The 24,353-nt window shown below is 41.4% G+C and overlaps 1 protein-coding gene across 3 annotated transcripts in view; it reads right to left on the reverse strand.

Moving 5' to 3' along the window:
• Positions 1-24,353, reverse strand: part of EIF2AK3 (eukaryotic translation initiation factor 2 alpha kinase 3) — a 42,666-nt gene that overhangs the window by 5,062 nt on the left and 13,251 nt on the right. Inside the window, exons 1-13 of one of the 3 annotated variants that reach the window (XM_068189014.1) lie at positions 19,063-19,202; positions 15,638-15,832; positions 13,852-13,982; positions 11,917-12,151; positions 11,506-11,668; positions 10,485-10,622; positions 9,823-9,945; positions 9,057-9,277; positions 8,614-8,726; positions 7,405-7,527; positions 6,044-6,193; positions 4,240-5,008; positions 126-293 (exon numbers count right to left, since the gene is read on the reverse strand). In XM_068189014.1, coding sequence (XP_068045115.1) covers positions 126-293; positions 4,240-5,008; positions 6,044-6,193; positions 7,405-7,527; positions 8,614-8,726; positions 9,057-9,277; positions 9,823-9,945; positions 10,485-10,622; positions 11,506-11,668; positions 11,917-12,151; positions 13,852-13,982; positions 15,638-15,817 — 2,514 coding nt within the window. In that variant the 5' untranslated portion in view covers positions 15,818-15,832; positions 19,063-19,202. Of the gene's footprint in view, positions 1-125; positions 294-4,239; positions 5,009-6,043; positions 6,194-7,404; positions 7,528-8,613; positions 8,727-9,056; positions 9,278-9,822; positions 9,946-10,484; positions 10,623-11,505; positions 11,669-11,916; positions 12,152-13,851; positions 13,983-15,637; positions 15,833-18,973; positions 19,203-24,353 lie in introns of those variants that run through there. The other 2 variants (XM_068189013.1, XM_068189012.1) reach the window with 2 other exon arrangements.

The raw sequence follows: 24,353 nt of genomic DNA on the forward strand, positions 1-24,353 counted from the left end.
GCTGAGAAAGAATTTATGTGACTTGATTGCAATGGTTTACTAGGAATGCCTGATCTTAGAGCTCCCAAAAATTCAGGGCTGTTCTGGGCACTGCCAAGCACAGCTTTAGAGAGGAGAGCACAAACCTGTTCCGGGCTCATGTAGAGTTTGGTCCCTACTTGTCCTGTGTGCCTGGCATAAGCTGGCATTGGGGTCAGAACTGATTCCTCCTCCTCATCTTGGTCCATAGCAGTCACCAGTCCAAAATCCCCAACCTTTACTATGTCATCCATTGTGAAAAATATATTGGAAGGCTGAGAAAACAAAGAGGTGAAAAGAAAAAGTAAGAAACAAACAATTGTCTGTGTTTCAGTGGTTATAACACTTGGTTCTAACTCAGAAGCTGTCAAGGTTAAAAACACTCATTAAAGTGCTGAAGAACAGCAGTTAAGAATTTTAACTATTCAGAAAAAAGGAATTTCTCCTGCATTAACCATTGCCTCTTCCTGAAGCTCAGACTGCTCATTTCTTGTCATTCAGCAGAGGTTTACCAGCAGCACACAGGTCTGCTGAGGAACAGAGTCAGCACTGCTGGGAACAGCACAGGTAAGTTATCCAGCTCACAAGACACTTTCACACCACATGCTGCAGTTCCATGTCCTGGGCTTCTGTATTTTAATCCTTAAGTGCTAAAGTAGTTTGCTGCATTATCAACCAGCACACAGCACATCATCTCAGTGTTAAATTATAGATACAATGGGAACAAGGTCTGCTTTTCAGTATAACTCTGCAGTTTACTGTGGGAACACCTGTTTGCATAACAGAATTAGAAGATTATTTCTGGTAGAAGAATAATTTCTTAAGAATTTTGCAATTCATAAAGGCAGCAACAGTGATGATCTGGCTTTACTCTCCTTTAGCCTGTTTGCCAAACACCACCATCCTTGGCTTAGCCTACTGATAAAAGAGACTGGAACAGAGCTGTCCCTTGGCCAATGGTGCACATCCAAGAGTTTTTCAAGAAATTTGCTTCTGGGCTGATAGAACAGCACCCACCAAAAGAATGATTATTCCCTTGAAATATAACCACTCCAGCTGGGTTACAAATGCAGACACAGAGTTTTGGGGGAAGAACAGACTGATCCTGCAAGGGGAAGTAAGCAGCAGGATGCTGTACAGGGCCAAGCTGTGAAGAGGCAGGTGGTGCTGGGCAAGCTCCTCTCAGAGCTCCTGGGCCCTCGAGGCTGGGAGAACATGGTCTATGCTTTGCTGACACAAGCCCTGCAACAGGAGCAGGAAGTCAGACAGATGGCAATGTTTTTCCACAAGATAAAAGACCACAAAGCTGACCTATTTCAAAGTCCATCTGACTTCTTCAGTTAAAAACAAACCCACTGTGTGCACAAGAAACAAGACAGAGAAAAGGATTCTTGTTTTTTGGTTTTTTTGGTTTTTTTTAGGCAATGGCCAGCTCTGAAGGAAGCACTAGAGAAACAGTTCCACAGTGCCCACATCCTGCCTCTGCCTTCTGAACCAGGTCTTCCCCTCCACTCTATTTCCCTGTAATGAACATCCAGCCCTTTGGAGTCACAGTGCATTCAGGGCACAAAAGCCACTGCCCTGTAAACCCACAGTGTCTCCAGGCTCTGGCTGAAGCATTTACAGAGCACCCACCCCTCAGTGCACACCCATGTGGTCAAAAGTTTTGGTATCAGAATTTTAATGCTCAAGGAATAAACATCTTCATCAGGAGTTTGTATCCCATTGCCTTGATCTCCATTCTCCTCCTACAAACATATAAGGCAAGATTTGTCTTGCTTCCTGGGGAAAAACTCCCCATAACAGAAAGTTTAATTTAATACTTCTCTGGCTAGACACAGACTGTCTCTGAACTGGCTGGCACATGGTTTCTACAAATAAGAGGAATGGACTCTCTGCTATTGCAAAATACCAGCAAAAAGAAACCATCAAAATCACATTTGGGAGAAGAAAAAGCCTAAGGCAGAAGCACACAGTTTTGATTCAAATCATCAGCAGAGTACAAGCAAATATAACCACCCTCTAGTTTAGTTATCTGGCCACCTGCACAAAGAAACTTCTCTCCATACTCTTCAGTCAGAATAAGAATTCTCATTTTTTCACATGAATAAGCTTCTCACACATCTGGAATACTCTGTTTAATTCAATTAATGCTGCAAAATGTATCCAAGACTGTTCTTGCAGTTCTGTGAAACTGATAATTTCTTTTGAGCCGCCAAGCATGACCGACAGCTTATCCTAGGAATAACAGTTAATTCACTTGACAGGCAGACTTTTGTTTTTGCACTTCATTTTCTTCAAAAGAATTTGAACTCTGACCTCTTCACTTGCCCACATAAATTCCTGCCATCTTGTCATTACAGTATCTCTGATTAGCAGGAGCCTAATTAATGCATTTTTAATGTGCACTGTTAATTTAATATTTAGACTACTTCTTGGATCTTTTAATATGCCCACCTAGAAATTTATTTTCACACAGATCTACCAGCTTTTGTTGGTGCCAAGGGGAGCAAGAACTGGCCTCTGCTATCGCTGAGCTCTGCCTGCAGCCAAGCCAAAGCAACTTTGCAGGTTATTCAGTTGTTGGTGCTGGCACCAACTCAGGCCTGCATGACCAATCTCTTGGACAAATTACAAAATTAGATGAGATCTCTTCCTAGGAGCTTCTGAAAAGTATAGAAAATAATGAAGTAAACTGGCTGTTGTTTTGACCAAATTAACACATAACAAATAAACTTTGGGATCCAAGAATAACATCTATACATGCATAGAAAGTTTCCTGAAGGAGGAAGTTGTTCATCCAGGGAGATTGTTTCCAAGTTGGTTATACCAAGTAAACAAAATTAAATCTCTTGTTCAAACTGCTGCCAGCACTGAACTTTTAAGATGTTCCAACAAAACATTCTACACCTGATTAAGACTAATACAGTTTTAAGTGAAGATCTACATATGGTTTACTGAACCCTACTGAGCTCAGTGAAGACTGCAGAGGGCTACAACTGACAGTATTGTTAAGAAAGGTTGTTAATTAACATGTCTAGCAACATATTAGTTCAGGGATTTAATTACTTTTATGGCCAGTTTCTCAAGCACTAAAGATTTGTCAGATAACTGGTTCAAGGTAATTGCCTAATGCTGATGGGAAAAGAAAATACTTGGAAGGGCTCGTGACTTTTTCTAACTCTGACATACCCTTTGAGGATTATTGAATTTGAACCTCCTTTTACTGCCACATCTGACATGGTATTTTCTAACTTTTGCTTCTGCTGATAGCAAATTACCATCTGAGAAGACACAATCATTTCAGTAATTACTCCACCGAGGTAGGGTACTAATGCCTCCTCAACAAGCAAAGAGACAGAACTGTCCCCATTTGGCAAAAGGGATTCATTTCTCAGAGCTTGGCCTAATAAAACTAACTTTGGCTGGGCTCTTCAATTAAATTAATTTATTTGGTAACACATACTGACACTTCCAGTGCTTTAAGTTAGAGCAAAATCAGGCACTAGCATAGGAGGATCATGAACAAAATGAAAAAAAAGGTAACAAGGTACTCCTGATTTCAGTTACACTAAACACCAGGGGTGCAAACCACCTTTCCCAGTCCTCACTGCCAGGATGCTATGAGACATTAAAAACACTGTGAATCCTTCAGAAAGCTTCACTGTGACAGCTGGCATTGGCTCACAAGTCTGCTCCAGGAGAGTTTACATTTCAATCTCAGAGCAGCACTACTTAATTTTTACTTTCTCTACCAAGAGTAACACTGCTCCTTTTAGGCTACAGAAAGAAGGAAAATACCAGAATTAGAATCACAGAATTATTTAGGTTGGAAAAGACTTTTAAGATCAAGTCCAACTGCAAGCTCCACACTGCCAATTATCTGCTTCACTTGAAATAGTAGAACAGGATCCAAAATAGCTTTGTCATACAGCTCAGCACTGAACAACCCTGTACAAAGAACATGAATTAAAAATACCATAGAACAAATGCCACTGATCTGTGCTAGGTACAAGAAGTCTTGCTGTAAGAAAGACTTAATTGCAGTTACAAGTGATGAATATTTATTTCCTGGAGCACTGCACCTCCAGATTATTGCACAGACATTAATTCAGCTTTTTTAACATGCATGCCGAGGTCACTGAGAGGAGTCAGCTATTTTGGCAGGCTTTGTCTGCAGTGCCACGTTCCTCCCACATACAGCAACCTATGGATACAAACCTTGAGATCCCTGTGCATTAATCCTTTGCTATGCAGAAAGTCAACAGCTTCAGCAATCTGCAGAAAGATCTGCAGACACTCTGTCCTTTCCCTCTCCTCTATGGTGCATCTTCTGCTCATCCAGTCTTTAAGGTTCTCTTTCCGGCAGAGTTGCATCTGGATGTACAGATACACCTTTGGAGAGGTGGGTTTGACTTTTTCTGCAGTGTTTTTAGAAAGGTCCAGGCTTAAACTCGTTGGCCTTGGAGGAGAAACAGAGAGGGGACTTCCTGAAGCAGATTTCTTGTTATCAGATTCCTTTGTACTTTTCCCTTTATCCTCAGAAGGACTCTCATTATGTGAAGCATCAACTTTATCTTCCTTACTAGAGGCGTTTCCACAGCCAGAATCCTCAAACACAATAGAGGAGGAGGTCCCTTCCTTCAGATGTACAACAGGAACAGCTGAAGAACAAATTTCCAAGGAGTGTCCCAGCTCATTACTGTTGATAGTACTGTCTTCTACATCACAGCCCGTAAGGACACTATCCTGAAGGTTTAACAGTGGATCTTCTGAGTGCTGCAAGTCCCTGTTGTCTGTGTCAGAAAATTCCAGAGGAGAAAACTGGCTTCCAGATGAATCTGACTGACCACAGGGTATCCCCACAGACCTCACCCTCTCCGATGAAGCTGCAGTAACTTCAATGTGTTCCTTTGTTGAAAATGGCTCTGTTGTGATCTTAAATGATGGGACATCCATTGGGCTGGGAGAACTGAGTGGCCAATCAGTGCTGGAAGACAAAGAGGAGAGATCAGTTCTAGAGAAACTGTAGTAGATTCCAATCCTTCCACTAGAAACGCACTTCCAAAAACCCAGATTTTAACAACTGCTACCCCTGACACCGGTGTCATACTGCAACAAGGAGTGACTTCCCAAGTGTGGGAATCACCAATAACCAGGGTTTAGCATCTGTGCCTTAGCAAGGATAATGTTTTCTCATTGGGACAAAAGTGTTGATAAAGGAATATTTAACAAGCTCTACTGCCTGGATTCCTAATGCGCAATCAAGGCTCATCTTCAGTTTGAAAAAATGCAGTCCTTTGGAACACGCACTGCAAGGACTATTTAAAGTGCCTTGGAAGAATTACAGCTGTGAAATGTTAATTTGATGCCTGAAATATAAAGGTTGCTGTATTCTAAAAATTGTGAGGCATGTTAAGATGTTATTATGAAACCACCCAGCAGTCTTGTATTAGGCCTCATTCTATAAATGCCAACATACACCCACTTTTTCCTCTCCCTTCACATTCTCTAACTCCATTATCTAATTTTCCATTTTTAACCTACTTCTACACCAAGCTTCACAAATCCTCAGTCTGATTATCCCTCGTATTTCTAGTGAAATAAATTCATTGAATTCTTGGAGTTCTGTATCAGGTCCATCTAACTAAAGACATTGAACAGGAAGAAAGCAGTAGAAAGGAACAAAGAAGGCAGAAATGCCAAAGTTTGCAACTGAATCACAGCAGCAATGCTCCAAGCTTCCAATCACTCTAAGGTTCAGCTACACAAGTTCAATTAAGAACCATGTAATGTTTCCTAAGCTGAAAGAAGGACCTTAACACAGCAGAGGACCCATAAATCACTAACTTTATGCAGAAGTGTGATATATTTTTATCTGTTCAGTGGAAAAGTTGGCAGGCTAAGTTAAGAACCATCTCTCTCCTAGATAGTCTCTCCATCTTCCTGGACCCTCTACTAGTTTTTCTAGTTCTCCTGACATACAATCTCAAATTCAGTTGTTAAAAAGAGCCCCATGAGTTACCTTTCATCTTTTAACCACTGCTCATCCATCTTTTCCTGCCATCTCTCAGGGGGAGCTTCCAGCCATGCATTGAAATACCGAACAATCCCTGGATGCTCGAGCTTAGCCAAAGCCTTGACTTCCCTCATCACCTTTTCACGAGCCAGCTCCCTGTGGTTTGGGGTGAGGAGAACAAGAGACATGGTCACAAAAAGCAACAGCACAGCACAAAAATTTCTGCAAAGGAATTTAATCAAAGCTGCCCCAGTATACACCAGGCCAGTAGCATTGGTTTTCACATCAAAACAAAAATGTGTCTTAAATTCCCCAGAGTAACTCCTTTAGCTTAGAAGTGTGGAGGAGCAGAATGTGCACATAATGGCTCAATATTTAGTCTTCCCTTTTCACATAATTACAGGCAGCAAAAACAAGAAGAAATTAATCTTCCTCTCAACTGTTCTCAAGGACAGAAAAAAAGATTTTAAACAGCAATATTCTACAGGGATGTAGAAGACACTGACACAAAAGACAGACAGCAATACCTTAGTATTTGTTTTTTAATTGGCAATAGATAAGGAAGTTGCATAAGAATTATTTCTGTTCTGTGGACAGGAAAGCAGGCAGCCTCCTGTCTTACTGAAGGAATTTATCTCTCTTCATAAGACTGTAACTGGATCAAATAAAGTCTGATGGTTTTATTTAATAGCTTTGAATATGCTTGGAAAAGAAGAATTTAGGCTACCTTAAATTTCTGAACAAAACCTTTCATCTTAAATAGTTATGCTTATTGAACACATTAAAAAATAGTAATTCTAGATTTCATAGCTTTACCCCCTCCCTCTTGCTGTTCTAACTTGAGATTTTCAGCAGCAGTGTCTCCCATCTCCCACTAAAAGGAAGTGCTGCAAGCTCTGGGTAGGGTAATCCAGCAGCATGGCTTGACCACCTATGACTGAGAGAAAAGGTAGGGGTTGTGGGACCAGAAAATGAAACAAATGGGCAAATGGAGTCAAAAAAGTAGGTGAGGGAGAGAGAAAAGAAAGAGGAGGTGGAGTAGAAAAGGTAAGGAGAAGAAGGAGAGAAGCACATTAACAGCACTACAATAACTGGTCCTGTTAGCAAAGGCTCCATTCACCAAGGAAATCCCCACAGAGCAGCATCCCCACAAAGGGATCTGCAATGTTTTAGCCAAGCAGGCCACCTCTGCTGGGATTACATATGCCAAATTCTCTGTGCCAAAACTGAGACAGCCCCCCATTAAGAAGTATGTCATTCACCCAAATGAATTATCTGGGAAATCAGTTCAGGAGCAGATGGTTCTGTGTAGGATGGGATCCCACCATTCATTCATTATTCTGGGTCCCAACAAATCCATTCATTACCTGTTGGGCAGTCGGATCCTCTTGATGGCATAGTTGCAGTCATCTACTTTATTTCTGGCTTCAAAAACCACTCCAAAACCTCCACGACCCAGACACTGAATTGGTTCAAAATCTGTCAGATATCTGGGAAGAGAGGGGTGTGAGGAAGGGACAGAATAAGGGAGGGAGGATGGATAGAGGAGAAAAATGCATTAGTATAGATAGAAAAATAAAGTAATTTATGGCCATGACTGAAGTAGCTCTGTGCAGGCAAAACATGCTGAAGGACTTGCAGAATTTCTTATTTTTCCCTGCTCACCCACTGTGAGCAATTCCCTATCTATGAAATGGACAGTTGCTAAACATGTACTTATGCAGAGCCTATCAGAGGCCAGCAGGATCCACCCTGCATGCCCTGGACAAACTGAGGACATTTTTCAGAACACCAGGTTGCATGCCTACTGGATCCTGAGTATAGAGCCCACGTTTCTATAGCTGAGTCTTTTCTAAATCATGATTTGCCTTTAACCCTACTCCAAATAATTGTTTCTGCGACTAGTCCTTCTGGTTCTGATGTTTTTCCCTCCTCACTACAAATCAATTAATTCAAAACCAGCACAACATCCCATCCAAAACATCACTGTTCTTATATATCACAACTTTTCTTACTCTTCCTCATCTTAAACTCACCAGTTCTTACTTTCATTGAGTTACAAATGTACAGGAGATGGTCACATTTGCTCTGGAGCATAATGGCATGCCCCTATTAAGCCTTCTGTCTTAAGCAACTCCTTTGTAAAACCAATAAAGGTTTTATTTCAAGTAAAGACTGTTTATTCTGCAGAGTATATAAAATGTCATCTGTTTCCACGTGCAACTGCCTTTCTCTGCCTTACACCATAAACACAGGAACAGATGGAGTAAACACTGATTAAGACCTACAAGGATCAATCTCCCATTTTGCTTATCAGCAAGAAGTATGAGAGCAATACTTTTGATCACATGTAACCTGTTGACTCTCTGGAATTTCTAAGACTAATCATAACTGCAATCTCCCATGAGTAATGGGGTCACAGAGTCCTTTGTGCCAGTTGCTGATTATCCTGGGAAGTCAGAGGACTGGGAGTTCCTAGGTAAGAGCAGGTGAACACCTACTCACTCTATCTCCAGACAGCATTAGTAGCCACACTGATTAAACACCTTGTTTATGTTGTGTTGAACAGACCTCACCTTGACACATATCCAGAGTTCTTGGCATCACTCCAGCTGTTGTCTTTAATGTCTCCACAAGTGGGCTCATACTTACAATCAGTCTGACACTGTGTTTCAGACTCCTTCCGCAGCTAACAAGGATTTCCAAAACAAGAACAAAACAAACAAACAAACAAAATCAACTCCTTGAGTGCCTGAGACTGGTTTGTACCCTAGATATGGCATTAAATAAATATCTCCAGACACGTCAGAAGCAGTCTAATCTGCTTGCTGAAGCAGTTAAGCAAATTGTATGTGGCAGCTGGCAGCCTTCACACACAGATTAAACAATAAATTTAGGCTTCTGATTTTGTTATCTCATTAGTTATTAACTTATTAATATTACTCATTGTAGAGTCCAAACTGAAAGAAACAGCTAAAATAATTCCTTCTGTATTTGGGATTCCGAAAGAAATACTTACTCTGCTGTAAGGGTGGGGATGGAAGAGTTTGCGCACAATAAAGGTTGTGGCCACGATACAAAATAAAATGGTGCCAACAATTTCTTTCCACCAGTGAAGCAGAAGAACAGGATCCTTTTTGCGAATGTTCTTGTAATTCGTGTCGTCAAAAAATCTAACCGTGATCTGGTTGCTGCGTTTATTTCTCTCCCTCTTGTAGTAGGGTAAGTAATAACCATTATCTGTGTATAGAACACAAAGTGAACACAGATTTACTTGCAGGTACCTACAAAACAACTTTGGCTTCTCATTAATAGGTCTCAACAGACATGGGGTGTTTTTATTTCCATGCCCCATGATTTTAAATAGCACATAAGCAAATTCAGTTAATTAAGGTTGTGCTCAGCAACTAGGTCTCTCTAGCTTTAAACCAGAATATCTTCCATATGGACAACTTGTGACAACAATCCTGAGTCTCCAGCACTGTTAGTAAATTCTGAAAAAAGCGATTCCCAAGATTTTTTCCACTCCAAACAACTCTCAGTAGCAACAGCAGCACACACAACAGCTCTTCGGTGGCAATCCCTGGCACTTTGTTGTGCTTTACGTGGCACTAATTGTACCTACATTGCAATCTGGAAATCCTAGTTTGGGCAATAATTTCCTAATTCATTAAACATTAAAAAAATTACACATATTTTAGGTCTAACAAATGGTCATTTATTGAAAGTCACAGATAATAAAACCTGGGTATTTGAAACACTTCAAAGTCTGGAACTCCACCTACCATATGGGTACTGCAGAACTGACAGTGCTCCATTGCTGTACTCCTCATGAGAATACTTGTCATTGCTGAGACACTTATCAAACTCATCAGAGCCCACCAACACTGGAGTCCTGGAAGGAGAATCTAAGCACAGAAAGGACAAAATTCTCTGAGCTGTATTTCAAGTACAGACTGCTTATTCTGCAGAGTATATGAAATGTCAGTTGTTTGTAAAATTCTGCTCTCACATTAATTTAAAGAGGACTCTAATTGTATAATCTTACAAACGCCTCTTGAATCAGGTAATGAGAAGTAAATTTCATAGAATGAAACATTAAGAAAGGTACTTTAAGGTAACAATTACATAGTAATTCTCCCCCTTGACAAGTCAATTCACTCATATTCATGTCACTGCAAAAAATTTCTTCCTCTTTTTGTAGACAAATTTGATTAAGAAGACCCAGCATTTAATTACTAACAAAGTCCCTGTCAAATCCATAGTAAAAGAAAACAGACATTAAACATTTAACTAGAAAAAATAAACACTTAATAAAGCACAGAGATATTCCTGAAGTAGTTTACAGTTGGAAACATCAGACTAGTTTGAAACATACTGGAAACCAGAAAGATGCCCTCACTTTTCTGAGCTAAGGTAATAAATTAAACTCTGAATTGTTACTTACGGATTAAAGGTTTCCATTTGATTTTGGGAAGAGGAATAATTGCATTATCATTCCTGGATTCCAGAGCCTTTGGGTTGGTTGGGAATTTCTCAGAAATTCTGACTGATGATTGAAGATACAACTGGCCCCTGAACATACCTAAGTAATAAACAAGGAAGCATAGTAGTCTTTAGATTTGGTTCTCTTCACCCCTGGAATAAAACTGCCTAGTCAAAATACATGGTTAAAAACATGTTTGAAAATATTCCTTCTTATTCTGAGAACCTGAGATACTGCCTCTGATTGCTAGGCTGGATGAATTCAAGTAATATCTTCCCTCTTTTCTAGTAAAGCAAGTGTTCAGGACATCTCATTTTTACCACTGGAAAGCTGGTGCTACAAGAAAATGTCAGCAACTTTTAAGAGCTATAAAGGAGTTTGGGATTTCCAGAAGTAAGACCTCATTCAAACTTCCTACCCTTGTTAATGCTGCACAAAACAGCCATTACCAGGAAGGCTGCAACAATCTGGCTTCTTTCTAGTGTTATTCTTTATCTGTTATTCTAACCATTAACTGGAAAGCTGCAAGGTGCAAAGACTTAGAGAAAAAGGCTTAAGGCAAACCAAGTCTTAGAAAACTAAAGTACATTTACCTCCCAGAGACAGACAGCTGAGAAGGAGGACCTTGAGCCACTGTATTTCAAATAGTCACAAACCACATCCAATGAATCCTGACAGCTGGATGAAAACTAAGCCATGTAAAATCTTATCTGAATTTTCTTCACAGTAGGTTACTGCAATCAATGTGCAAATTAATGGGCAATAAGGCTGCTTTATTAGCTGTCAACCTGTCTTCTAAAGTTTCAAGACTTTTAGTCATCTTCAATGTACTGATACTACAAAGTAATGAACATTTCAGAATCAAAATGGGAAAAGATTTATGGATTTGAAATCTACCAGTACAAAAAGATTTGCTTTACTACAACCTCAACAGAGAAATGAATAATGTTTACTACAGAAAGTGCTGCAGTTGGTGTCTCACCCAAATAGACACTGGATTCTGTGGCCCCTCTGGCAGCTTCCACAAGATCTTCTTCATCTTCCAGTACCTCGTTATTTGCTGTGTAACTCGTGTCATCAAACAGACTGATTGGAATTACTTTGCCATCCTTAAGCAGCCATGCAGAAGCAATTGGAGTGCAAAACTTAAGAGGAGAGAGGTAATTGGAAAATGAATGTTGCATTAATGAGCTATTAAATAAGAATAATAAAAAAAAAGTGCTTAAATTTCTTGTTTAAATTTTTCTAACAGAGCAGCTCGAAGTCAGAACTTCAGTTAAAAAATTACAAGCAGATGTGTGCTCCTTTACAAAGACAGTGCCTGAAACCAAAGATGAAAGACATCTTCAAAACATCTACTTTTGTGATATTTAATATTCTGTCTTTCCCCCACCTGGTATTCCCATTCCAGATGTCCTCCTCGTCTGTTAAAAGCCATCACCTTCCAGTCAGCCACGGAGACCTTTATCACTGTGTCTTTCATCATAGCTTCCTGCTCATCCACATCTGAAATGATTTTTGTTTCTTCTTTGTTCATAGTTGATTTTAAATTGCTCTCAATGTATCCTGCTCTAGTTTCAATATCTGGGACATAGCGCAGCTCAAAGTGACCAACACTGAAATTCCACCTCAAAGGAAAAGAGAAAACCTCTGTAGAAAGAGTTTTTATATTCCAAGGAAGTCCCAAGTCCTCTGTGCAGAAGATTTCTACACTGAATTACCTATATTTGGCCCATATTTTCACAGTAAACTCTCAGACTGTCAAATGAACAAAACTGTACCAGGAGGGGAGTGCTAATCCAGAAGACAAAGCAAAGAAGCTGAGAAATGTTGTCCAACATGATGGGTGAACTGAGAAAAAAGCTGGTAAAGTAGGACCATCGGCACTAAAGGTTTAGTGTATGAAGGGGGAAATTGGAATCTTCAAGTACTAGAGCTGGGTCTGCCTAGAAAGAAAACACTCTGTAGCTGAGGAAAGCAGTAAGTACAAAACTGTTAGGAAGCAGCATTCTAACAAGCCATTTTTCTCTTCACTACTTAGGTGGATTTAACTGGAAACACAAGACTTTTCCAACTGAGAAAGGGACAATGATTTTTTTTTTTGTTTAACTCCACATACAACCTAACACAAGTCCTTTGACAGGTACTTTATGAAACCAGGACTGCTCATGTGCCATAGGCTAACACCAAAAAAAACCAAATGTATAATGAAATGTGTAAGGAGCTGAGTTTTCTTGCACAACAAAAAACTCTTCAATGCTTGTAAAACTACAAAGATACAGGATGGGAAAAGCATGGCATGTTTGGACAGCATGAAGGGGTAAATATTTATTGAACAGTATATTTGGGTACCTAAAGCTTCTTATCAGTCTGGCAACCACCAGGAGCCCAAACCGTCGCTTTAAAGAATTTACACCCTTATGGTAAAAGTTTGGCATATTTTATACATTCAGTCGATTTATTAAAGACATTACTTTTTTTCCTCTGGATTAAAAGCCCAGATGGTTCCTACCCATTGCGTGTCACCAGGAAAGCACCTCTGTTTCTCACCACAAAGACAGGAGGATTCTGGGACACAAGACTAAATACTATGGTTTTGACATACCTCTCCTGGCTAATATCTGTCACCAAGAAACACAGAAACCAAGATTTATCCTCTCAGACATCTGATCTGTTACTGAGTTCTCATTAGGTTCTCTCTGATAGGCTACAAATTCACAACTTGTCACATCCTGCTGCAAACAGAAGAGGGAGCAGGGGAACACGGAATGACTGGTTCTCCACTATGTTGCTGGGCAGTTACTTGTATCTATGTACAGAACCCATGTTTTTCAGTCTGTGTTTTATGAAGTGGGTTTGGTTTTGTGGTTTTTTTTTTTTCCCAGAAAATACGTGTCTGTAATTTTACAGAAATCTCGATGTATTAAAACTTCAGAGTGACAGCATTAGAAAAATCACAGATTGAATCAGTTTCTACAGCTTAGAAAGAACAAACCACCTACATTATGGAATGAACAACATAAATTTGAGAATGGTATAAAATATCAACTTAAAATGAAAACTTAAGACATCATGCATAACCTCCCTCCCCAGTGACAGTCACCATTAGCAGGTAAAGAACCTTAAATAGATTATAATAAGACTTTTAAACTGTCCCCTCTTGCACAAAAGCAGCAGTTAGAACAAATGTACTGACATTTGCCCTGTGCAGTACAGCAGTGACAAACTTTCCCGAGGTGAGCAAGCACAAGGGGAACAACGTGATCTGACTCCTGTGTTTTCTGCCTCACCATCTCTACGGGAGTGTTCCTGAACAGTTCAGACTCACTTCTCGTTGCCACTGCGTGGCCCCACAGCCCGGACGGTTTTCTGGGTGCGGTGTAGCAGGAGCGTCTCCTCCTGCTCCGTCTCCTCATCGTCCCAGCGGCGGCAGCCCACGGCTGAGCAGATGTACTTCACCTGAGGGACAAGGCAGGCTCATATGTGCGACTTCAAAACTAATATAATCAACAGCAATATTCAAAGCAAACAATCCTTACAGCCTGCTCTTGGCTGGCAGGCAATTTGGAACTCTGTGACTTTAGATGTTTGACTGGAGGGATGTTGAAAAGCCTGGTTTTAGAGATAACGGCTTTTCGGAAAAAAAAAACTTTCAAAGGATTCCAGAAAGTTTACAGTCTGTGGTGTTTTGACTACCGTGTGACAATATTTTGTATGTACTTCTAACACAAAGAAATCTGAGCTCTCTCTTTTCCCACTATTTCTATGGACATCAAAAGAACATTCCTGCAAGACCCACAGCATAATCGTGCTTTCATGTCATATTTGTCTCAGCATAACTCTATCAGCTTCAAATGAAGTACTACTGATTTATCTAGAATACCACAACGCCTTCCCCCTTTGCCTTGACAGCTATTAAAAGAAAACCTTAATGAACTCTCACAGTCACAGCTTCCAACAGTCCCAATCTCAAACAGAATTTGCATTATATGGGCAATGCCAGAGAGATGAAACTGCCCAAACTCTTAGGAAGGAAGAGTCAGGCACTATTTCCTCTAAGAGGCAGCTTTGCTACTGTGAGCATAAGCCAGGAATCAAAACAGAAATGACAATTTCCTCTTCTGAGCACTGGAAAAGGAGGAGCATGTTGGTGCACAGAGCCCTCTGCTACCAGTGAGGAAACCAAAAGGAATTAATGAACTCTGGTTTGGGGTCTGTGCTTTTTATCACTAGTGATGATTCCACACCACACCATAAAAGTGTTCCAGATTAAAATGTATGGTGAAAATGAAAAAAAAAAAAACAAAAAACAAAAAACCACCCTGATTTTGCTGAAAACAAACACTGGAAACTTTAAATTTTTTTAACTGAATCTGTTTTTTAACTTGTTTTAAACGGCAACATTTCTGAACTATCAAATATCTGTTCTTCACTACACAAAGTATTTACAAGCACTTCAATGACATCTGACACTTAACTTTTAAATATGACTTTAAAATATAAGGAGAACAACTTCTGATAGTAAGCACACTGACAAAAACCTGAAGTCCTAAACTTTTGCATATGTTGAATTTTTTCTCTTCTCAGTAGTTTTGAAAAATTTGAAATTAGGTTTAAGAAGGTGTCACCTAAAGCACTAATTGATACACAGTGAGCTGAACTGCAAAATCTCCTTCAAGCAGAGCCAGATGATAAAGCTGAACTCCTTCCAGAGAAAGGGGTCATTCCTCTCACTATGCTCTGGTGACAAAACCCCCATCCTTTCCCTTCTGCTGGCTCTGGCACCCCCTGATCCCCTGCTACAGCTAACCCAGCACAAAACGAATCCAGTAAAAAGTGAACAGTGCTCTGTTCACTTAGTTAGGTTAGCAAATTTGGGTTAGCAAATGATGAGACAAGGGTTAAAGCCAGCACAGGGGGCAGAGCAGGAGCTCCCAGGCAGGAGGAGATTGCAGTGCCATGCCACCTACTGCAGCCCAAGAGGCTCAGGTTCTGCCCTTTTGTGCCCTGCATTTAAACTCTTGAGCTGCCCCACAGTTTAAACCTCAGGAGTGCCCGGTTTGCAAGGCAGAGCTCGAAACACACAGACACAAAACACCTTTTCAGGCTCCTACCTTCCCTGAATAGGAGCTCAGCCCGTAGGTGGTCAAAGACTTTCCCCCAACTAAGACAACGTCCTCGCCGAATTTGTAGGATGACTCGAGAAGAGATTCCACTGTGAAAGGAACTGCTTCCATGCTCTCTCGATCCCGGTCCCACTGGAAGAGGTCCCCATCCAAGGAAGGGATAATCATCTTGTTTCCAAACACCTAAATTAAGTGAATTCAAGGTTAGCTATGATTTAACCATAATTTTATCAAAACACACAGACCACAAATGGCAACGAAAATGCTGTATAAGCAAGTCTAGTGCGTTATGCTCCAGTGTCCTAATGGATTTGTATCTCAGAGTCCTATTGGTTTTGCATCTCAGAGTCCTATTTTTTAAAGTTATACTGAAGACAGAAAACTTTCAGGCATTCAAATCAAATCCATATTTCACTATTCTTAGTTAAAAAACAGTTCAGTGTGTGACACTTCTTCAAAACATTTGAAAGCTCGATGAGTTGACAGGCTTCATCCAAAACTGCAGAAAATATGATGTGGGTTGAAAGCAAATTCTCCAAGAGACAGGCACTGGTTAAAGTGCAAAGTTTTACAGATTATTTGTGATAGTTTCAAAATAGAGTAATTTTGAAAGTACAACTGAGGTTGTTTTCATGATTAATGTCTATTTCAGAATATTCAACTGTCTGTAAAGCAGAGAGAGCAATTATCACTGAGATCAGAGCTCACATTTCACCTTTGCCTCTGCAGACAGTTAAATCTGACTTCTCCTCGGAGTTTCATATCTTTAAGCAGACTGTTCCTTTAAAAATTGCCTGGCTTTTCCCTAAACACACAAGTACGGGGATACAATATTTCACCCATTACACAGAGATTTTCAAGGAGATCCTAGTTCGGAAGTATGAGTCATTGTCAGGGAGTACTAAGGGACTTATTAAGAAACTCATTATCAGCATGATGGACCATAACTAATGCTGTGGAGCCACAGTGGCTGTGCCCATCAAGAACAGTGAGAAACTGTAATCCACATAATCTTAGCTTCTGAGGATATGGATTAACATGGGAGGTTTTACTGCTTTTTCAGAACCTCTGTCCATTTGGGCAGTATCCTACAACATAATTACATTAAATTTGGATACTTGACACACTAGGAATTAAAGACTGCTTCTGGTACATGTGTATTAGTCACTTGGAAAAAAATATTCCTGCTCAGACTCCAAGGCATAGATGTGTATTACAAAGTAGTACAAAAGATGCAGAAGGTTTCTTGTTGTTATGATTTCTGGAGCTACTGTGAGGATCTGAAACCACACCTTCTGCATGATTCAAATTCCATGTAACATGGAATTTTTATTCTTCTAACTGGGTCAGAGTTGAGAAAACAGCATGAAGCAAAGTTGGGATTCACCTGAACAGGGAGGGAAAGAGATGTTGTAGATGTGTGCATGTCATGACTACTATCTCCTCATACACTGTTCAACACACCTCATTTACAGAAAAAATTCAGGTGAGTTACCGCACACTGCTGGTATTTATGATCCCTAAAGGATCCAACACCAATGCTTTCCAGGTTTGAAAAGCCTCATGATGACAGACAATTGAAATAAAAACTTCTCTCAGGAGCAAAATGTGTAATTGAAGACATGATAAAAATAAACTCCTGAGATTAGCTGTGAAGCTCTCACAAAGCAAAACTAGGTGTGTTCTTTCCCTCTCAGATATTTACCTCATGGCAAGAAAGGCCAAATGTCCTGGAAGAGACATTGCATGTGACACACAAATGTTGCATTATGGCCTACCACCGGGGAGGAAAAATAAACACACACAGCCCTATGCACATACACACAGAAATAAACCAACAAAAAAGGAAATATTCCGGTAGGGAGTGGGGCAAGTCATTTGTAGAGATCACCTGATCGGTGGACAAAGCAAGCAAACAAGGTTTATATAAAGATTCATATTTAAGAGCAACCTTGTGGTCTTGAGAAACAAGAGACTGAGAAGATTTGGAAAATACATTTTTAAAACCAAAATGCCAGTGCCGAAATTGCAGCTGTAACCATGGTGGAAGTACCTTGTTAAAACATTCAACACAGAGGAGTAAAGCCACAAAATGTTTCTGTAATATATTCTTTCGGAAGCCCATAATAATTCTGATGACAACTTTTAGCCTGTGCAGCTGTTACTTTGCATTAACAAATCCTCTGAATGGATCTGCACATGATCCATACACATGCAAGTAGTCTGAAAGCCCAGCCAGTATGAGATACTCTGCTCCAAGGGCTGGAGACCATTCCACGGTTTGTGAAGAATGGAGACAGTGGTGTAAACTGCTCAGGAATTGCTGCTGAGCATGGAAGACTCTCTGGGGGTAACTGCAAGCTCTGGGGACAGCGTGACACATGTCACCTTAAGTGCCTCCCCTGTCCCAAAGCTCTCGCTCCAGGGCCCGAGTAGGAAATTTTCCAGCAGCAAACAACACACTCACACTGGCCATCTCTGGGAACCACACCCGAATTTCCAAGATGCATGAAGCTGACTCAACAACACACACCTCTACATCCCCAAAATATGGATCAAATCAGGTTATGGCTTTGAAAATTCCCTGGCAGTGCCTCTCTGACTGCTCGAGTGTTGAAACCTCAGTCCCCAAAAACTGCAGAGGATAGATCAGCTCTGCTGATCACCTGTCCGATCTCCCAACCTTGAGGGCATCCACAGGGAGCAGCACGTCCTGGTGACATTGGGAGGGAAAAGCTGAGAAAAGACACAGCTGCTGTCCATGAACACATCAGGGGAGGGAGCAGGGGCAGCAGGAAGAGCTGTTGCAGTGAAGGACAATGCTAGAGTAGGAGTGGATAAGGTTAAACTGACCCTAAGTGCAAGTGAGACATTTGGGTTACTTACCATCACAAATGAGCTATTTCACTACAGAAACAGAACAGGGAAAAAAATTCACCTCCTTTTAGGATGACTTTATTTATAAATGTATTACATGACAGAGTGCTGACAAGAGGTAGCACCTGATTACCATGAAGGTCTTCTTTCAACAAAATAGCTGTATTTGAAGAATGGGGCAGGTATGCAAATGTGCCAGTTGCAGGTGCCCACACTCATGTGTAACAAAAGACATTTGTGGCCACTTGTGGTGACATCCGTTTTCAAAAGAGCAGTTCAGCCAGAGGCTTTGGAAGGACATTAATAACAGCAACTATCAGAATTATGCAGCTCATTCTCTAGTACATGAGAAGCAGAAAAGGGACTTTCCTTGAAAGTACTAGCAACTAGCATCGGCATGCAGCTCAGGTAAAGGAATGACATCACCCTGTATCTCAAAAGCATTACCTCATCTCCTAATCCAAGGAGTGAGTCACCCAGGCAGTCAGCTGCAAATCTCTTGGCACAGAAAATGTAGGTTACCACGATGCACTTACACATTCCTCTGATCTGTCAATGTAAATAGCTATTTGTTCAGCTTCACTGGTCAGCAATATGGCACATAATTGTTAAGTGGCTTGTCTTTCAGAAGTAACACTTAAAAAAAGCCCCCCCATTAACTACGGAGCCCTAAACGAGCCGCTGCTCTTTTGCTCATTAAGAGTTTGCAGCCCAAGTTCTCCATTGGCTCTGCGAGGGGCTCTGCAGCCCTATCAGCGGCGCGGGCTGCGCAATCTCCAGGCCGACGGGTGAGGTAATGCAGTTTCTAAAAAGCCTCCACAAAAAAGCAAAAAGGCATAACGATCCGGAATGGCACACGCTTCCAGGGAATTTGCTGTCTAGACTCTTTACTGGAAAGGAGGGCACCGTGCGCCAGGTGCCACGGCAGGTTGATCGGTGCAGGAAGCCGCTGATTTACAGCGGTGGAGAGAAGAGAAAAAGAAAAGGAAAAATTGTGTAAACAGAGATCAAAACAAGCTGAAGTACTAAAGCTTCCAGGAGCTGTTTAACAGCAAGCGTGACATTCTACCCCCTTCCTAAGGCTCTTTATCGTCTGAAACAAAAATCAAGCCTGCTCACGTGCAGACACATCTGAGCCCAGTCTGGTGCCAAAACAGTCAATATTATTGTTTACAGATGGGCTGGACTATCTCCTAACTCCAAGGAAATAACCACGCACAAGTGAAATATTTTCCTTAAAATAGGATTTTATGTCGTTATGTTTTTCTAACACTTCTGCTTGTAGTTCTCAAATCTTACTGTTACTATAAGCTGCAAGAGCTTCATTCCAATTACTAATTAACTAAGACCAACCTACATGATCTTAAGCGATAAGGGTACCAGTTTTTTCCCCTCTATGATTATCCCTACAATAGAATCACTGTAACAAACAGGATCAAAGCCAACATCAAGCACGCTCTTAAGAAAACTACTTCTCACTGAGAACTATGTCTTTTAAGCCTCTTTAAAATTAATCTAGGCAACGTATTAAAAGTCACATATGGCAGTTTTATTCTGAAGGGTAGAAACAGGAGTCTGCACAAAGAAATCTGGGAAAGTGAAAGCAAGCTGGTATGCTCCATATTAAAAAAACAAACAAACAAATTAAAAACACAAACACACAGACAGTAACACAGGTATTCTTACTGTAATTGTTTTCAGATTTTTCAGGTAATATAGATATATATAGATATACATACACACACAACTTTTGAGACGTCCCTAGTTTGGGCTGGTCTGGAACTGATTTATTGTCTGCTCTTTTTTGCTATGCATGCAGGAAAATTATCTGCACAGAGACATGGGCTTATGACTTCCTTCCAATAGAAGAGGTTATTTCTCCTCCTCTCCTTAGATTTCAGGATGCTGATTCATCTGTTTTGCCTCCAGCTACCTGCAGAAATCCTGAAGCACAGGGCACTACGAGGATGACATTGTACTATTACTAACAGGCAAACCCTAATCAAACGGCAGCACACAGGGATGAAGGGGCCAACCAGAGTCTTCCAACTTCTGCAAAGCCCACAGCATCCCCACTTCCTTAACAGAACAAAGACCCAGACACAAGCACGGTCTTTTGAAAAACTGAGGCTGTTGAGCTATTCCACTGACTAAAGCACTGGTAAAAAGAGCAAAGTATTCTTCAAAGAACTGTTCAACCAGCCAGGAAAAATAAAACTGACTGTGAAAGGAAGTCCATGATTTAGATCAGTAAAACAACCTGAGACATGTTCAAGGGCAATGAGGAAGCTGAGGCAGGAAATACCAACAGGTTGTTGTTTGTCTAGAAAATTTTTCCTTCTTGTGAGTACCATTACTTCTGATCTCAGCACTACACTTGCTCATGAAGTGCATACCTGTCCTGACCACCTCCTGTGCCTGTTAAACACTGAACATGCCCAAGCCATCTCTGAGACCAGGACCGTGAGAAAGGCTGCACCTGGCCATCAGATAATCAGTATTTTACTGAGCTGTTTACAGACGGGGTTAGGTGGCCTTCCTCCCCTGCAGAGCTGAGAGCCAGCCAGTGCCAGGGCGGCACATCAGAGAAGCCACGGAAATAGGCTTCATCTCAGCTGGGCTGTGACAGCCTGAAAGAGCACACCAGGTCTGCACAGCAACAGTGAGCAGAGATGTTTCTCAGGGCTCAGGCTGATTTTTACCATCAGGCTGTACGGCTCACCCAGCAACAGTTCACAGCATCTATCAAGTGACCAAACCCGGTCCCTGCCTCCTGCCTGCATCAAGTACCTCATGACACAAGTTTGTATCTGTTACAGCCTTTCTTCTCCTTCCATCATCCCCCATACTCCACAAGCTGGTAGTTTCTATTTCATTTTTCATGAATACATGGAAAAGAGTAACAAATTCAACTTTCGTGGGCCTGTATTTTCTGTATGATGAGTGTGTAAAGTGATGCTGTAACCCTGTGCCTGGATGAGTACTAGAGAATTCATTTCAAAACTTCTTTCTTCTCTTTCTTCAAAGCAACACGTGCAACATCCTGCCAACAACTTTAATAAAAGACTAGAGCTGGTATCTCTGCCATGATTCTACAGTTCAGATCTGATCAAAATCTGATCAGGTGTAAGCACCAGAGTCCCAACAAAACTGTCTTTTACACAAGCAGTGTGAAAAGCAACAGATGAAAGCAGCACAGCAGCTTGAGACTTACACTCTCTTTTCCAATGTCAGGGGCGCACTCCCTTGTTCAGCCTGAGTTTGCCCTTAAAAGAATTATTCCTGCTCTGCCCTCCCCTGAAGGGCCATAAAAGAAATCTGAGGAACTGCAGTGTGCTAACTAGACCATCCCAGCTTCAACAGAGATCAGGAACCCAATACTGTTTGCTGTGCAATCACACAGACCCTTCTCTGAAGACAAGCAAACTGAAACACCACCCTTACTTTAATCATAGTCAAGCAAGACTTGGGGTTTTGAGATACAGAGATGCCAGCCTGCTCTGCTGCCATGGTAACAGACTTTTAAAAACTGTTCTCCTTAATAATAATAAAAAAACCAACTGCACAGTGCTTTAAGAAATACTTTATTTTGACATTATTCCATCCCCCTCTTTTACATGGCAAGTTTTATTAATAAGACTGCAAGTATTCTGAAACTTAAGAGCAGTGCTTTCTGAGACAAACTGGTGCTGCTGCTAGCAAGCCCATCGCTGAGCTCCTTGAAACTAACAGCACCTCTGGGAGTGGATTAATGGAAAAAAAAAATTACCCGAAGCCTTGCCTTTCCAGAAACAGGCCCTACACAGTTCCTCAGCCACCATGGCAAAACTGGTACTTGTATTTTGTTTGCAAGGCAAGGCTTTGGTAGTGGGGGGCTACACAGGTGGGAAGAACTCCACACTGGAGCAGGGGAAGAGTGTGAGGGGTCCTCCCCTGAGGAGGAAGAAGTGGCAGAGAAAACGTGTGATGAACTTACTGCAGCCTCCATGCCCCACCCCCTGCACCACTCTCAGGTGGGGGGAGAGAAAATCAGGGTGAAGTTAAGCCTGGGAAGAAGGGAGGGGTGCGGGAACATGTTCTTCAGATTTGGTTTTATTTCTCCTTATCCTACTTATTATCCTATTTATTGGTAATAACACTGGTTTCCCTCAATTGAGTTTGCTTTGCCTGTGACAGTGCCTGGTGAATAATCTCTCCCTGCCCTTACCTGGACCCAAGAGCCTTTTCAACAGATTTTTGTCTCTCCTGTCTAGCCGAGGAGGGATGTGACAGAGTGGCTTTGGTGGGCACCTGGCATCCACGCAGGAGCAATAGCAGAATCTTGTGGCACTTAAGGAGACCAGGATTCAAACTGATCTCAGCTGGACCCTGTGTGTTTCTTCCCCTGGCCCTGCATGAACAGGATGGTTTTGCAGATAAGGACACAGAGTCCATGTGAGAAACTAAGTCCCAGAGGAACTCCTATAGGAAAAGAGCCTGATACAGGAGGAGAACAGAACACGGCAAATCAGTCTCCTCTTTCAAAGATGCAAAGAAAGAGTGCACGAAACATGCAGTGAATCTGACAAAGATTAATAGTTACCTCCTTATGGAGCACAAAGTCCAGAAGAAATTAGGAAATGAGATGTCAGTGGCTGTGCTGCTAGAGGAATGATTTGCTAAGCTGTATAAATCACTTAACCCTTGAAATGGGCCCTTCTTTATATAGATAAAGATATAGCCTGAAAGTCAGAAAAGGCTCTAGGGCAGAATAAATTACTTTTTTTTTGTGTACTGGGCAGCTGAATTCTAACTATCCAAGTTATCTATTACCTGAAACAGGTATTTGTCTAGGTACTAGAGTTGATCCATTTTAGTATCTGTAAACACCAGAACTGCTAAACAGCCAATACAAAACATGCAGTGGGCCATATGCAATAAAATAACAAGCTCTCTTCCTGCCCTTATCCAGACCCAGGAGGTGAAGAGTCCAGACCACAAGATTTGCAAGAAGTGGCTGAGGGAGCTGCAGTTAGTGAGCCTGGAAAAAAAAAGGAGGCTCAGGGAAGACTTTATTGCTCCCTACAACTACCTGAATGGAAGTTTTAGCCAGGTGAGAGGAGTCAATCTCTTTTCCCAAGAAACAAGCAATAGGACAAGAAGGAATGGGCTCGAGTTCCATCAGGGAAGGTTTAGATTGGCTGTAAGGAAAACTTGCTTCACTGAAAAGATGGTCAAGCATTGGAACCGGCTGCCCAGGGCAGTGGTAGAGTCACCATCCCTGGGGAGATGTAAAAGCCTTGTGGATGTGCCACTTAAGGATGTGGCTTAGTGGTGACCTTGGCAGTGCAGAGTTAACACTTAGACTCTGTAATTCTGTAATCTTAGAGGTGTATGCCAACCTAAACCATTCTGTTATTCTACTATAAAGAGAATAAAAAGCCAGAGACAATGGGGATGGTAAAAAGCCTTTCCAATATTTGGAGCATTCTGACTATGGCTATGAGCATGAGATGAAAGCTGGTCACACACACAGCGACTCTGAGAAACTTTCCTGGCTTTGCTGAAGGCAGAGCATCACCTGAGGACAGGTCTCAGAGCTTTGGTATCGCACAGGCCACAATATCCTGTTCTGTAGCTGCTCACGTGTCCTGTAAGGGAAGTTGTCATCCTCAAAAATGTCCTTAAAGCAGTGAAAGGACACGTGTCAGCATTTCCTCAGGACTTTGTCGGTGCTAACTCCAAGTGTCAGCAATGCAGCCACTGAGCCGCAGCTACAAGAAGGCTTTTGGGTTTTTTAACTGAACAGGACACCAAACTAAGAGGACTGAAGATGTGCAGTTTCGAT

Source organism: Anomalospiza imberbis, chromosome 4, assembly GCF_031753505.1.
Source record: "Anomalospiza imberbis isolate Cuckoo-Finch-1a 21T00152 chromosome 4, ASM3175350v1, whole genome shotgun sequence".
Taxonomy (NCBI): domain Eukaryota; kingdom Metazoa; phylum Chordata; class Aves; order Passeriformes; family Viduidae; genus Anomalospiza; species Anomalospiza imberbis.